This window comes from Pongo abelii, chromosome 1 (genome assembly GCF_028885655.2).
Source record: "Pongo abelii isolate AG06213 chromosome 1, NHGRI_mPonAbe1-v2.0_pri, whole genome shotgun sequence".
Lineage (NCBI taxonomy): Eukaryota > Metazoa > Chordata > Mammalia > Primates > Hominidae > Pongo > Pongo abelii.
In genome coordinates, this window is record NC_071985.2 from 91,241,810 (window position 1) to 91,257,023 (window position 15,214).

The 15,214-nt window shown below is 44.2% G+C and overlaps 2 protein-coding genes across 4 annotated transcripts in view; one reads left to right on the forward strand and one right to left on the reverse strand.

Moving 5' to 3' along the window:
- Positions 1–15,214, reverse strand: part of CADM3 (cell adhesion molecule 3) — a 31,332-nt gene that overhangs the window by 7,142 nt on the left and 8,976 nt on the right. Inside the window, exons 1-6 of one of the 3 annotated variants that reach the window (XM_054527208.2) lie at positions 6,969–7,074; positions 5,903–6,004; positions 3,693–3,833; positions 3,055–3,207; positions 2,225–2,362; positions 1,745–1,915 (exon numbers count right to left, since the gene is read on the reverse strand). In XM_054527208.2, coding sequence (XP_054383183.1) covers positions 1,745–1,915; positions 2,225–2,362; positions 3,055–3,207; positions 3,693–3,833; positions 5,903–5,918 — 619 coding nt within the window. In that variant the 5' untranslated portion in view covers positions 5,919–6,004; positions 6,969–7,074. Of the gene's footprint in view, positions 1–1,744; positions 1,916–2,224; positions 2,363–3,054; positions 3,208–3,692; positions 3,834–5,902; positions 6,005–6,968; positions 7,075–15,214 lie in introns of those variants that run through there. The other 2 variants (XM_002809956.5, XM_002809957.5) reach the window with 2 other exon arrangements.
- Positions 7,514–15,214, forward strand: part of AIM2 (absent in melanoma 2) — a 125,697-nt gene continuing 117,996 nt past the window's right edge. Inside the window, exon 1 of the mRNA XM_054527230.2 lies at positions 7,514–7,963. The gene's annotated coding sequence lies outside the window, so the exon portion shown is untranslated. The remainder of the gene's footprint in view (positions 7,964–15,214) is intronic.

A 15,214-nucleotide genomic window follows, 5' to 3' on the forward strand; every position in this document is an offset into this window, starting at 1 on the left:
CCATTGACGCCGAAGGGCTGCTTAGAAGGCTAGGTCCAGATGGCCACTCAGAACAATACAACCAGATGCTGGTCGAGAACAACAGATAAAGAGGCTGAGCTTCCCCTAAGGATAGAGCCAACCTTAACAACCAGTTAATGAACGTGTTTCAGCCAAATCAAATGGGACACAGAGAATCGGGCCAGGTGAAAGAATGGGTGTTCCGGGACCCCACAGCCATAGAAACCTCTAGCACAGTGCCTGGAGTATAGCATTTGTTGACTGACTGCTGATCACAGTTGGGCCAAAAGGGTCCCTGGCGAGTAACTGCCAGATGGTCTGGTATCTAACAGAGGAGTCTTTGGGGCTCAGGCAGGGGACCAAGGCTTTAGCTCTGGCCAGGGACCAAGGGGCAGGGGGAAAAGCTCCAGGCCAGGGCCTTGCACTAGGAACTAATAATTAGAGAAGCACCTTATAGGAATATAGCACTTTGACATTTACAAAGTTCTTTCACATGCATTGTTTTGTTTATCCTCACAATAACTCAGTGAAGTAAGCAGCAGCCACAGAAAGATGAAATGCTTTGGCCAAAGGAGCACAGCTAGTAAGCGGCAGCACTGCGGCTACAATCCGGATTGTCAGCCTGTGGACTGAGTCTGCTAAATGAATAGTGATGCCACCCTAAACCTACCTCAGGTTAAAGTTTGAGTAATGGGTCTAAGATATGATTAAATAACACTGAAGTTAGGAAAATAATTGGGCCTAGGTCGATTCCACAAGAAGAGGATGAAGGGCTTTGGTTATTTTGAAAACTGCCCAACTTTTAGGTAAGTTAGGACAAAAAATACACCATTTCCTAACTCTAACTTCTCCCATTGGACTTTAGCTGATTCTTTTCCCTTTGGTTCCTCCACCCAGAAAGGCTGTTCTTTACAAATTTCTGAATTTCCTCAAATGAGAAATTCCCATTTCCAAACTTCCTCAGAAGTGTCCTAACCATACTAAAGGCAAATTCCACAGAGGTTGTGAGTGTCCTTGGAAGGGCCAGGAGTAGTGAAAGTGACAGTGCCCATTTCAGGTCAGAATCCCAGGAAAATACATGGAGCTGGGGCAAATAGAAAGTAGTCAGTAAGGAAAAGATCTGGGAATAATGATGCCAGGGAAACTGTGCTTTCCTACCACCCATATTTTCTTGAAATCATAAATTGTTAAACCAAGATAAAACTGTAGTGATCCCCATGCTCATCTCTTTCACTTAGCAAATATAGAATCAAGCTCAGTGGGGTAAAGTAATTTTCTGAATATCACACAGCTAGTAAGTGGTGGAGTGCAGACTGGAAACTACTTCCTGGGAATCCTGAGTTACCACGACAGTTTGCAGTCTGGCTACATTACACCGGCCTAGCCCAGGGGTTGGTATCCCCTTGGACCAAATCCTGCCACCTGCATTCTTTTGTAAATAAAGTTTTACTGGAACACAGCCCAGCTCGTTTGTTTACATATTGTCTATGACTGCGTCCCTGCAACAACAGCAGAATTAAGTAGTTGACACAGAGACTGTATGGGTCTCAAAGCCTAAAATATTCATTACTGGGCCCTCTGTAAAGAGTTTGCCAACCCTGGCCTAGTCCCGGCAGTCCTTGTTTCATTTTTTACCTATTCACTTAACTGTGCATGTTGTTTCACGCACAGTCACCCGCATTCTCTTTCTCCCTGGTCCTCATCTCATACCTCATCCTTCTTCATCCCCAAGCCCATGACATACATAAAACTTCAATGCGTTGAGAGGTGGATCTGTCAGCTCCCTTTAGAGATTCATGGTTCACAGAGCACACGATGCTCGCCCCATCATCCTCCCGGGTAACCTGGAATGTCACCGAGCTGCTGACAGTGAAGGTTTTACCATTGGGATCTTCCTGTATGCGGGTTGGTTCTCCTAGAGTGCAGAAACAGTGGCACACACACAAACACACAGAGAGAGACACAGAGTAAACCTAACATACAGATATCATGTGGGCCTCATTGTAGACATTCAGATGGTGAATCTCAACCTAGATAAACTTAGAAAGTTGTGGCAGGGAGAATGTAGGCCCCAACACACACATATGCACTTGAGTGCACACAAAATATATGGCATTCCCCTTTTCTCTTCCATACCATGCCTCCTGTGTACATTCATAGACAGGCACTTCTCTCTCTTTCCAGCACCACTTTCTCCTGTAACCCCAAGGCAGGAGGTACTCACCGTGGAGTTCTTGGTCACCCTTTCTCCATGTGAGCCGGGCTGCAGGCTTGCTCCCAGAAGACTGACAGTTTAGGGTGGCTGTGTCCTTTTCCCGTAATGAAGATTTATAACCAGTGATGATGGGCTTCTGTGGAATTCCTGCCATGGATAGGGGATGGCCAAGATAGGAAGGAGAGGCCCCATGGGGTCACACTTCTGCTCTCCCTGTGGAGATGGCTTCTCTGAGTACCTAGGTTCTACTATAATTTCCGATGGGTAGAAGACTAGATAAATCATCTTTCTTTTTGATCTCCTCCCTGAGGACCAGAAGGGAAGGCTTATGGGAGACAGCATGGCAGTGAGGAGCTACGCCATAGCACAGACAAGATACATGACCCTCCACTTACAGCACAACTGGGTGGCCACAGAAATAGTGTGAGTCTCAGAGAGGCAAAGAAGGAAGTTGAAATATAGGATGAAATATAGGATGAAGATGAGAGCATGTAAGCAACTGGGGTACTTATTTTGGAAATTATAACACATGCATGTCTTGTGTTTTCCTCACACCATCTTGGGAGGTAAGCAGAAGGGGTATGATCATCTCTCTGTTGTGAGAGAAAATTCAGACTCAAAGAGAGTAAGAACTTTGTCCTAGATCAAACAGCAAGTAGAGCACAAAGGATTAAAACCCATTTCTTTTTACATTTTATCCCATTGCCAGGGGAACACAGGCTGAACTTTCCTAAAGTGCTTAGAGACTTGCCTGGCTCCCAGCTGCTTCAGGGACCCATCTAGGGAGGTTTGTTTGCAAGGAAGCATGCTGTAGAGACACTGGGGTTTGGGAGTCTTACCTAGCACAGTGACGAGGGACTTAGCAGTTCGCACAGGCATAGTGAAGATTGAGCAGGTGTACTCGCCCTCGTCTGCCAGGGCCACATTGCTGATGCTGATGCTGAGCTCGTGGGGAGTAGAGGTAACCAGCTGAATTCGATTATCTCGAAGGGCTGGGGAAATCAAGAGAATGGAAAGCTAGGATTTTACTGGCACCTTTCATATTTACCTTCCAATCCCAGGCCAGCTTCTTTGGGGGAAGGGGTCTAGTATGGTGGGTGGGGAAAAAATAACTGCTCCTGAGTTTAAGCAGTCTTTAAGTCATTCAATCACTTTTCTGGGTCATTAGACATAGTAGCCTAAGAGATACTCAGAAAATAGATTGGATTTCGTGAGCTTCATTGTCAGATACCTAAGGCAACATTGACTTCAGCTTCCTGTTAGAGTTCCTGTGGGATGAAGTCACTCCAGAACCCTATAATACTATGCATGCTCTAAACCAGAGCTGCAATATTGGAACCAGTTGGTGAACTCATGGCTTGTTATATCCTCAAACAGCAGACCACCATGTTTCTCAGCCTCTGGATGACAGGAACAGTTCCCCTCGGTGTCTGCAGTCCCCTTCTCTAGCCCATGGTTTTAACTGTTGAGATACTACCTCTCTTCTCCCCAAAGTAGAGAGTCTGCTGAGCAGGGTTAGACCATTGCAGGGATGAGTCCTCGTGATCTTTCACTTGGCACTTGAGCACCACGGTGCCACCAGCCACCACTGTTTCATCAGATGTCCAGGGCTGGCTGTCTGCAGGAGTAGAAGAGTGTTAGTTTCCTGAGGACCCCTAGCCCCTCCTCCCATTTCTGAGCCAAAGTACACCTCATCTAATTCAGACCATCCAAGGCCCTGGTGTACACAAGGTCTCTGTGTACCCTTAAGGTTTCATGGGGGAAGGAAAAGAGGCGGTGGTGGCGGTGGAGGGAAAGACAGATCTTAGTTTTACTTACTTTGAATACACAGAAAAACAAATAGTCACTTGTTAAACGTTTCCTGAATGAACTGACAGGGCCACGAACATTTAGAGGAGTAAAGGCACCCCAAATCTGCACATACCACTCCACATGTGTCTTTTCTGATATGGTTCTACCATTTACCTCTGAAAACACACATACATATCTGTTGTTCTCTGTTTTGCCTTCCTGCCACCACCTACATATAAGAACAAGAACAGGAGAAGCAGTTGTGACTAATAATCCTAAAACTAAAATGGGGAAAAGGCTAAACCAGCTCTTGGATTGCACATTCATTTACACAAGAGGTAGCTGGTAGAAAACTGCAAAACAAACAAAATATTTTAAAAAGTGAAACATTTTTGCATACATTTCAATTCGTCTAACAATAACTTCCCTTCAATCAAGGCCCTTAGCATATTCCCCGTGGTATTAGTGTTACCCGCCTCCCAACACACAACCCAAATCACCATTCTGATGTTGTCATTTTAAAGAGGGAAGGATTAAGGTTTTCTCTTCAATGTGATGAAAACATGCTTTCTAATCCTTCTCTCCTTAGTCAAGTTAAACAAAACAAAACAAAATAAAACAAAAAGGACTAGGAAGGTATCTTATGGATGAGGCATTTGAATCTCAACTGTGCCTTCTGGTCAGGCCTACCTGGGAGCCCCTCAGGCTCCATGACACTTTCTTCCTGTTGTTCCTTGTTCCCCACAGCATGGATTCTGATTTCCTCTACTGATTCGCTCATCTTCAGAACTGACTCTCTGTGACTCAGTAGCACTGATCCCCACCGAACAAATCTAAAATAGACAACACCTTCCAGCTCTGATTCTAATGCATCCACAAAAATCTGTTCTTTGACACTAAATTGTTTCACCAACATTGCTTATGTCCGAATAGGAAACTAAGAAACTTACTTCCTACATTCCCCTGTAGAGAACTTTAAAACAATTCCATGCTCCCTTTGGCACCTACCTTACCCCTGCCTGTCTGCTTATTCCTTTCTTGGTTACTGGAATTCCATTTCCAAGAAATAGCCAATGGGTGCTCCCAGCAGAGCAGAGGCCCTGAGGAATGAAGATGTGCATGCTGGAGTTGATGCTATTGACTGATAGCATCGACTGTTCAGGGTCACTGTTCCCAAATTGGAGCACAAGCCTGGTGGTTAGTTTCAGCATTAAGAATTGTAAAAATTAGTAGAACTGAATGAGATCTTTGGGATCATGGAATCCCTCATTTTACAAATGTAGGCAATGAGGCAATGGAGATGCAATGATTGCCGAAGCTCATTGTACTAATCTGAGTTAGAACTAGAACTCTGTTCCTGTGTCTTCCAATACGGTGCCCTTTACATCGAAATGCTTCTCAAGTCATCATCTAAATTGAGCATTCAAACTATGATTTGAGATTAGTGTACCAGGGACTGAGCTGGCTGAGTAAAGTTGAAAGTGATATATTCCTAAAACCTCTCAAATGGTTTGAGAAACCTTTCATTTACCATAGCCACGTGCCAATTTTTGACCAGTCAGCCCTTTGTCCCTGGTTCCCTTTGAAGAATTCTACCTGATTGTGTCTTTCCAGAACCTCTTTATTCTGAGTAATATATTCCCCTGGAATCATTTTATTTTTGGAAAGAAGTGTAGGGTGTACAGAGGTCTCTGTACTGGAGTAAGGGAAGAAGGAGTAGGTGCAACAGAATTTGGTGGTGTAGACTAAGAACTAAAATGTCAGATGGAAAGGAGAAAGTGCTGTGTGGTAATGAGAGGAGTGAGAACATGTGGTGAAGGCAACATGAGTGGGAGAGGATGTGAGGATGAGTGAGGGAACTGAGGGACATTGAGATGAGGGGGCCTGGATTCTCACCTTGACTGGCCAGCATGTCAGGGCTGCTCCAGACTGTGGAGCTGATGGCCTCGTCGAGTGGAGCCAGAGTTCCCAGCTCCAAATCCTGCTCCTGCCAGTAGCCTGGGGAGAGAATCTCCATCAAGCATGAGCCCTACATGTATCCTGCTACAGTGTGGGGCTCTACTTTCATTGCTGGGCATGTGGGAAAGGCTAGGTCCTTGTGAAAAATAGGTTCACCAGGATACCTAAGAGAAGGTAGGGTTCTTACCAAGGGGAGAAATTAACTAGAGTTCTGAAAAAGGAAGTGACTTTTTCTCTGAAGGGGTGAATTAAAGGAGGATGCTAATTTTATCAGTCAGTCATAGAATGTTAGTGCCAAAGAGATCTTAAGAGTTCATCCAATCTAGTTCTCCCACTTTGCAGATGAGGACAATGAAACCCTTAAAGGTTAAAAGTGACTTGGTGAAGGTCACTATAGAAAAATGAAAGACCACCAAAGATTTCTCATTCCTTATCCAGAATTCTTTCTGCTCCACCATATGATTCACTAAAATTACTACACATTTAATAATTAGAAAATACTTTCACATGTAATCCTCTTAATAAACCTGTAAAATAAGTACAAGGACATTATCATTCCTATTTTGTAGAGTGGAAATAGAATGAAATGACTCGCCCAGGGTCATACAAATAGGAGATGAAGACTAGAAATTCAATGCCCGATTTTAAATACAAAGCTCTATTTGTTTCAATGTGAGACTCCCACCATTGAAGAAACAGATCATGGTTAGGGCTGAAAGTTGTACCATGTCTTCCCAGATTGCCACCTTCTATGGGCTACTCAAATTACCTTTTTTTCGTACTCTACCCTTAGCCCCTCTAAATGACCGAGTCTGCTCCTTCCTCTGGGACAACAAACCCCTTTTCCAGGGCCTGCGTCACCTCCTCACCTCTCTTCCTATAAGGTGGCTCCTAAAGCCTTTCTTGAGGTACTGCAAGGAAAACTAAGGAAACCAAGAAACTTACTTCCTACATTCCCCTGCAGAGAATTTTAAATCAATTCCATGCTCCCTTTGGCACCTACCTTACCACTACCTGTCTGCCTATTCCTTTCTTGGTTACTGGAATTCCATTTCCAAGAAATACCCAATGGCCTAAGTCCCTAGCCCAACCTGAAGAGGCGGAGGGACAAAGAAACCGGCTTTGCGAATCTTTTCAGGGTCTCCCGCCGCAGCGCCCCGAAGTAGCCAATCAAGTGCGCAAAATTCAGTGAGCTCATCCGCTGCTGAGCAGAGCCGGGAGCTGCTACGTGTCCGGGCTCTGGAGTCCCGGGTGAACTTCGCCAGTCGTCCCAGCGCGACCCAGAGCCAGCTGCGGAGAGGCAGGTGGGAGAGGAGAGGGGAGAAAGGGGCGCTAGGACCAAGAGAGGGCGCGCGGGGGCCAGGAGGTCGAGATTACAAAGAAAAGTGGGACGTGGGCTTAGGGTCCCTGAGGAAGAAAAGGACAGGACTAGGGAGAGAATTGCCTAATCAGAAGCAAAGGGAAAGAGAGGCGAGGGGCGAGAGGAGAGGGGAGACGGGAGGTAGAAGAGGAGGGGTACAGGAGAAAGAGGGGTGGAGAGGGAAGAGAGAGAATGAGAGGCCGGAGCGGGGAGGGAGTCAGGCAGGAAGCGAGCAGCGTTAGAGAGTCCTAGCATGGGAATGGGGCTCTGAGACAGCTGCGGAGTTTCCCTGGCCTCCATGGAGGCACCTCCCCTCTTCTCTGCTCCTCACAGACAGCTTCCAGGAGATTTTAGGAATTACTCTGTTCTTAAATGGGAGAAGCTCTAATGCCCAAATGCTGAGAAAGAGTAAAGCGGAGAAAACAGAGAAAAACAGTCACAAATAGAGAGAAGTAGGCAGGAAAGGCGGGAAAGGGAATTGTCGATAAAAGAGAGGCAAGCAGGATGAGAATGAGAGAAGGAAAGGGGGATGGGGAGAGGGCCAGGACTGTCACATCCAGCAGGGGGCTCTCCCTGAGTGCCCCACACTCACCCTACTACCTTCTGTGCACATGGAGGATGGAGGCAACCTGAAGGTGGTGAGTGCTCATATTGTTTTTCCGGTTGTGTGTTCATGGGTGCACTGTGTCAACATCAACACACAGTCGGGAACCAAATTGGTTGTGCCAAGGTGTGGGACGGCAGAGGGACAGGGAGAAGACAGAGAGGACTCACACTCAGCCCCTCGGTATTGGTATCCAGTGCACAGTGAGTACTAAATAGGCCTTTGCTCAAATGAGTGGAGGAAATAGCCGTCTCATACCATAGTATAGGACTTTCAGTTTGCAGAGTGGATTTTCAACCACGAATTCATTTAATCTCAAAACAAACTCAAGAGATAGGCAGCCAGATAGAACTGCTTTTTACAATGAGGTTCAATTACTTACCTAAAGGCACACAAATAGCATACCTCTCCAGAATCCTTTCTGCCTCTGATGGTGCTTTGGGGGCTTTTTTGACATTCTATGTTTCTTATGGCATTCCAGTGTGATTTACTTGTTTAGTTATCAGTCTCCTCATCTAAACTTTGAGCTGGTTAAGAGCAGGAGCCTTAAGTTATTCATCGTTGTATCTTTAGCACTTAGCCCATAGTGGGCTCTCGGTACATTTAATTGGCTCTGGTAATTCATTCAGCCACACTTGGCACTGTGCTATGTATATTGTTAATCAGGCAGAGCATGTATTCTGTCCAACAGCATGGGCTTAGTCTTCACTCTCCTGCTTCTTCTTTCATCTGTGCTTTTTTCTGCATCCTCCTCAGTTGCTTTTCTCCTTGCTCATATTTCTTTCATCCCTCCCCTCCTCCTGCATTTCACAGGCATCTTTTTTCTGCATAGGATGAATAAGTGAAATAGTGATATAGATCATTCAAACCAAACTGAATTGTTCAGATGAGAGGACTGATAACCAAATAATCTCCAATAAATGTCATATTTGGGATATACATGATGTATTGCCTCTATGGGTTTACAGAGCACTCACTCTGGTTTGTGGCGTCTTAAGAAACTGTGTAAGAGGTGGCTTTTTTTTCTTCCCCCGGGGGTGACATTTCTCCCTTTAAGTTTGAAATGCACTTATAATCTCATGTCTTCTCTTGAGAACTGTCTCTTAATACGCTTTAAAGTTATCCTGTCATTTTATAAAATTGTAAGCCTGTATAATAAATTCCGAATGGCCACTCCCCAGGGAGTGGATGAGTGATTATAATGCTATCAACAGAAACATGGATAAGTAGCAGAAATTATAACCTGGGTTGTGAAAGACTTGTACCTTCTTTGGATTCAGATTGTGTCAGTCATTTATGACATCAGCATGAATTCTCTCAATGAATGCAGACTGGAAAGGAAAACTTAGGAGTACTCTGAATGGGTGGTATGGAATTCGAAGTGGAAATAGGAGCTCGGAAGGAGCTTCTGTCATTGAGACCATACAACCATTAGTGAGAGAAGGCCCAGGTTGCTCAGGTAGAAGAACAGATGAAGAGAGCTTCAGTCATATCGGTCATATTCTTTCCTTGCTTAGACACCGTCACTGACTCTCCACTGTCTGCAGATAATACCCAGAGTTGTCAGCCTAGCCTTCAAGGTCCTGTACAGTCTGATGCCGAGCTTCCTTTCAGGTTTGTGTTTTCTCTACTCCGCTCACCCCGCATTCCAGGCATGTGAAGCCTTTTGGAATTCTCTGTATGAACGCTTTGTTTTCCTGCATCCGTTCCTTTGCCTGCAATAACTTTGCTGATAATGCCCTTCACCCATCTTCACATGTCTAAACTTTATCTATGAATGAAGCCTACATTTTGTGGCATTTCTTTCCAGAAGTCTTCCCTGATTGTCCCAGATTGAAATAATTCCCCATTTCTCTGAGTTACACACTTTATCTGCTTTTTCTTAAATTATGCATTTCTTTCTACTTTGTACTGCAAGTTTGACTTTCCTCCCAAATTATAACGATTCCATAGGTAGGGTCTGATGCATTTTGCATCCAGTATTGGCCCTAATATAGCATATTGCTTATAGAAGGTGCTTAATAAATATTTCTTTATTAAATGAATCAGATACTAAGCATCTTCTATTGTAAGAGTTAGGTTCAAAATCTGCTGGTAGAGAGGAAATAGCAAACCAAACAGGGGATGAAGAAACAGGCCAAGGGAGATGGTAGGCTACCCAGAAAACTATAAGACAGAAGAAATTGGTATTTATCAACAGTTTCTATATGTCAGGATCCAAATTAGTTGCTGTATATTCATTATTCCAGAACAACCTTTTAATAGCTAGATATTATTACACACATGTTAAAGCAGAGTTAAGAAACTTGTCCTTATGATGTATCTAATAAGTACTGGGATAGGATGGCCTTTTAACTTAGACCTCTCTGACCACAAAGCCCAGGCTTTCTGCACATCTTTACTACACTGTCGCCCTCTGCAGAAGCATGTATTTTGTGTATGTGGTGGTAGGGTAGAGCGTAAAGTGGGAAAGATTCCTTGTTGCATTGCTGGCCAGGGGTGACTCACCTAAACAATATTTACAACATTCACCTGCAGTATGATAAAAATGACAGTATAGCAAATTGGAAATGGGCGCCTGTGGTGTTGACGGTCCTGTGGTTTGTACCCATTGAATTACATTTTTACTTGGATGCCTTAATGTGCCTGCATCTATACCTTTGGGACTATTTCATGGACCCCTAAGTGCCTTACCATGTGGGACTCTTCAGATAACCAAGCAAATGGCATGTCTAGTTAAAAAAAAAAAATCTCCTTGTGTTTTCATAGCACTCTAGCACCTAGGCTGAAAACTAAAAAATTATCTTCTTGTCTGTTCTGAATTGCTTTGGAGGTTTCTTAATTCTTGGTTTATTTGCTCGTGGGTTCTAGTATCTTTAGGATTTCCAGCATTTTAAAGGACAAAGTAGCCCTTTCACCCACTGATTTTCTTCTTATTGATTGTTCATATTAAGAGTGGCAGAGGTGGGAATTGGAGAATTACTAATGTGCTTCTTTAAAGCAGCATTGGCACCTGTTATTCAGTTTTCCACTCATAGCACAGAGTCTCACACATAATAAGTGCTCAGTAAATATTTATTGAATAAATAAATGAGTAACTCAAATAAATAAAAATGTATTGTCTTGAATTTAAGTAACTTTAGTGGAAAGTCTATGAAAGTCTGCCAGTATAACCCCAGATTGCTTGGTTTATATATTGTCCCTGCCGTGTCTGTTTTGGGGACCTACAACATATTGGCCTTACAGCCATAAACAGGGTCACAGGTGCACAGGTCAGATGGTGGAACAGGAGGACAGAGCTCTCCTGAATAACTGCTGCTGGCCTTGCCAGTGCTTGGGTCCAGAGTCCCACTTCCCTGACTGTAGAAAAAAAAAGCTCCCTGAGTAGGAGTTGATGATGATGGTGATGATGATGATGATGACTCAGCATTTCTCTAACTCCAGAGTTAAAAATACTGTTCATCCCAGCCTACTTGTTATTCCTCACGACTACCATGACAGGTGGGTGGAGGAGTGTTATCTCCAAGAGAAAAACATATTGGGGGCTGCGGCCCAGAATACTGAAGGGACCCACTTTTAGAATGGTTTATCTACATCCATTGCTGGGCTCCTTGTCCAGATTATGTCATTCTCATTTTTCCCTAACCCCAGCTTCTTAGTGAATTCTATGTACAGTTGGATCACACACACAAGAGACTGGCCATAGCAAAATCAGAATTAGAACTCAGCCCCTGGAGCTTTTCTTTATGCTCAGAGTGACAGTTTTCTTTGACAGTGAATATTTGGTTGTGCATTCGGAAGAAATCAGACCACTTCTATCTGAATTCTGATTTAGCTGAAAACTTCAAAATTTGGGGGAGTTGCTTTGACTTTAGAGCACAAAACGCTGGTCAGAAGGAACTGTGTACAGTTAACTTCCTTCGGTTGTTCTTGGGCAGGCAGCAGCGATGCCACATTTGCTGAAGTCACTTTGTAATTTCCTAATCTAAGACTTTGATTGCCTGAATGTCAAAATGTTCTCTTACTTCCTGCCCTCCATTCCTTTCTAACTCTGTCTGTCCCCCATTAAATGCCTAATTCCCTAATGGCCACGATGTAATAGTGCAGTCCAATAGAAGCTGGGCCATACGGGGTGGGAGTTATTCTGTCATCTGGTACCCTCTTTCTTTTCAGATACTATTTTTTCCTTTTTCGTTGCTCCTCAGGGAAAGGCCTCTTGTCCCCTCACAGGCAGCAGGATCTCCTAAAGGATCTCCTTTCCTTAGCTCTGATGCGCTCCAGCTCACATCCACTTTGGAACTTCAGAGCTCAGTCACGCTTCAGCTGCCTACCTCCCTGATCTAGGCCTTCTCTCCACCTCACTGCCCCATCCACCCTCTTTCTGGCTGGGCTACTGAGACCTTGCTCCTCCTTGTTTCCTCCATTATTTCTGTTGCTGTCTGGTTTTTCCTCCTATAGTCTTGTTTATCAAGCAGCCTCTTGATAAACTACTCTGTCCCAGCTTTGCTTTACTCTCCTAGGAGGCATACAGGATATGAGTGAAGATAGATGGTCAATAGGAATGGAGAACAGAATCTTCACTATAAGAAGTCCTAACGTGTATTAGCTGCTTAGCTTGGTAAAGCCTGGGCCAGAGATCCAGGATTTATGGACCCAGGGGTCCTACACTATTAGATTATCTGAGAGATTTAGATTTGGAAGGAACCTGTAACCAATCTGGGCTCAAACATGTTTATTATTACACCTTGGCAGACATCTTTTGGTTCCATCCTAAGCAGGTTAAAAATGAAAGGCTTTTGTTTTCCGCTTTGGGAATGGTGTGTGGCTAGGCTTTTCCAGGCTGAATAAGGAGGGAATCTTTGAGATAGTTAGCTAGCTTGCCTGTGGTGGGTGTTAAGGTGGGGTTAAAATGAAAAGCTTAGAGTTAACCCTTGGTTCTCACTGAAAAACAATTATTCTTAACATTTTTTAATATCCAAAGTTTAAGAGAAAATTCAAATGTTTTCCCCTATCCAAACTTTAAGGTATTATGAATACATATATTTTACATATTTCCTAAAACCTTGCAGCCAACTTGAATATCTGGTCATAGCCTACTGAATCCTAAGGGTCAGAGGTGGTTATTTCTAAGATCCTTTTGATTTTACAGAAGGATGGAACTAATGCCCTTTCTGACTCTCTATTGTCCAAGTTCAGTAATTCCTTTTTTCTTTCTGTTGCACCTAATTCTGCCCAAAATATTCTCCCCTCTATGATTCTTGGAAGCGTAGATTTTTGTAGTTGACAAGATATTAAGTATCATCTGGTCCAATCCTCTTATTTTAAAGATGAGGAACCAAGGCTCAGAGAGGTTTAGGAACTTGAGCATGGTCACACAGGCAGTGAGTGAGACCTGTACTCATTGACAGTTTATAGCAGTCCTTGTGGACTGGCTAATTCAGTGGTTAATTTGACACCAAGTGTGATTATATTTCCACTGACACCCACTCTTCCTATGCCGCATCTCCTGTGCATGATACTGAGGAACTCCAGGACCGTGGACCTTAAGAGAAGTAAGTCTGCTAAATGCCCAGTAGGTTGGAGAAGTTGGGTTATGATGAAGAGGTAGTCCCTGAAGATGGGACAGATGGCATCTTCTTACACTTCAGGGCTTTACCGGCAGGTTCCAGTTCACACAGAAGAAGAGGCCATTGGGCAGAAGTCACTGCCATGCCCTTTGGAGCTAAAAAGGGTGACTGTGAGGACAGGTCGCATGTGTGTGTGCATGTGTGTGTGTGTGTGCATGTGTGTGTGTGTGTGTGTGTGTGCTTGCTGGCATCTGCAAGGTGAAGAGCTGAGGGAATGCTATCCTGACTGTGAAGCAGGAGACAGGGGCCAGAAGAGAAGAGAAAAAAAAAAGCAGAGGAACATGTCCTATTCTTGAGCTGGAGAGAGAAAAAATCTGGAGGCAGAAGTGGGCTTGTGGTAGGCTGAGGGGGGCCCTCAGAGACTTACTTAAGATTCCAAGGAGCAGAGACTGGGAAGTGGGTGGCAGGGAAGGAGGTGGGGACAGCTGTTGCTTTGATTTGCTATTGAGTCAGTGTTCTTGGTGCATTAGCACCAGGAGGGAGCCCTGGGCTGGCCCCCAACCAAAACAAGCCCCTCTGTAGCCAATACTGAGTTGTAGCAAGGAGCACTGCAGTTGAGAGACAAAAAGGAAGGGGATTTGATCCCAAAAGAGTCTCTTCCTTGCCTTAGCTGCTTCCTTCTGGGACTGGGTTGTGTGCTCTAGACAAGCATCTAGTGTTCTGCCCTAAGAGGATGAGAGGGTGAGGTGAAACTGATCACAAGGGAGGGTTCAGTGAGGACCTCTAGAGCACAGATTCTGTGCAGGTACTGACTCTCTTCAGTTGTTTTGGAGTAGGCCCCTGAAGACAGGATGACAACAGCCCTGAGCCATTTTAGGAGTGTCTGTTTATCCCATCTCCTCATTCCCTTCTCACCATGATCAAACACTTTAGACATCCGGACAGGTATGACTTGAAATCTGCATTCTAATGCAATACAGTCAGGAGGCCAGACTTTGAAATCTTAGTTGTCCTCTTAAACTAAGTAGAGGGATTTTATACCCTTTCCCTCAATTTATCTCGCTGCTTTCACACATATGTAATAGAACTGGGGGGAAAAAGTTCCTCATCTTAGGAAAGTACTTGAGAAAGGAAACATAACAGAGTCAAATGCAGAATTCAATTTAGCTCATTGGAAGAGTATGGGAAAATAGAGACTGGGAATGTGCCAGAAATCCCAGAAAATCAGGAGAAGTAAAGAATATATTCTCTGGAGATGAAAAATCTCAGTCCAGGTTCCAACAACTTGCTCATACTCTGCAGTACCTATCCCAGTGCCCCAATACCTGTCTGAGGGCATGGATGAATTCCCTTTCTCAATGGGCTCTGTCTTATTCTCCTGTGCTCCTTATGTTGCACTTTAGATATTTCAGGCTGATGGCTTGGTGTGGTGGGATAATAATGCTGTGGAAAAGTTTAATTTGTTAGAAGTCAAGCAAGAAAGCACTCATCTTTGCTGGTTCTGATTTTCCTGACTTGTTTTTACTGTTTCCCTTCACTGGATGATCAGAGTCAGGGTGTGGATGACAGGTTCAGGGCAATGGTTAGGAGCATTACATGAAGAAAAATGTGTTCTGCTCTACACACCCACACTACTCTAGTTTCACTGATTCCCCCAATCCTAATTGCTATTTAGTCTCCCTGCACTCTTCTCACTTAAAAAAAAAATCTGTATTTTT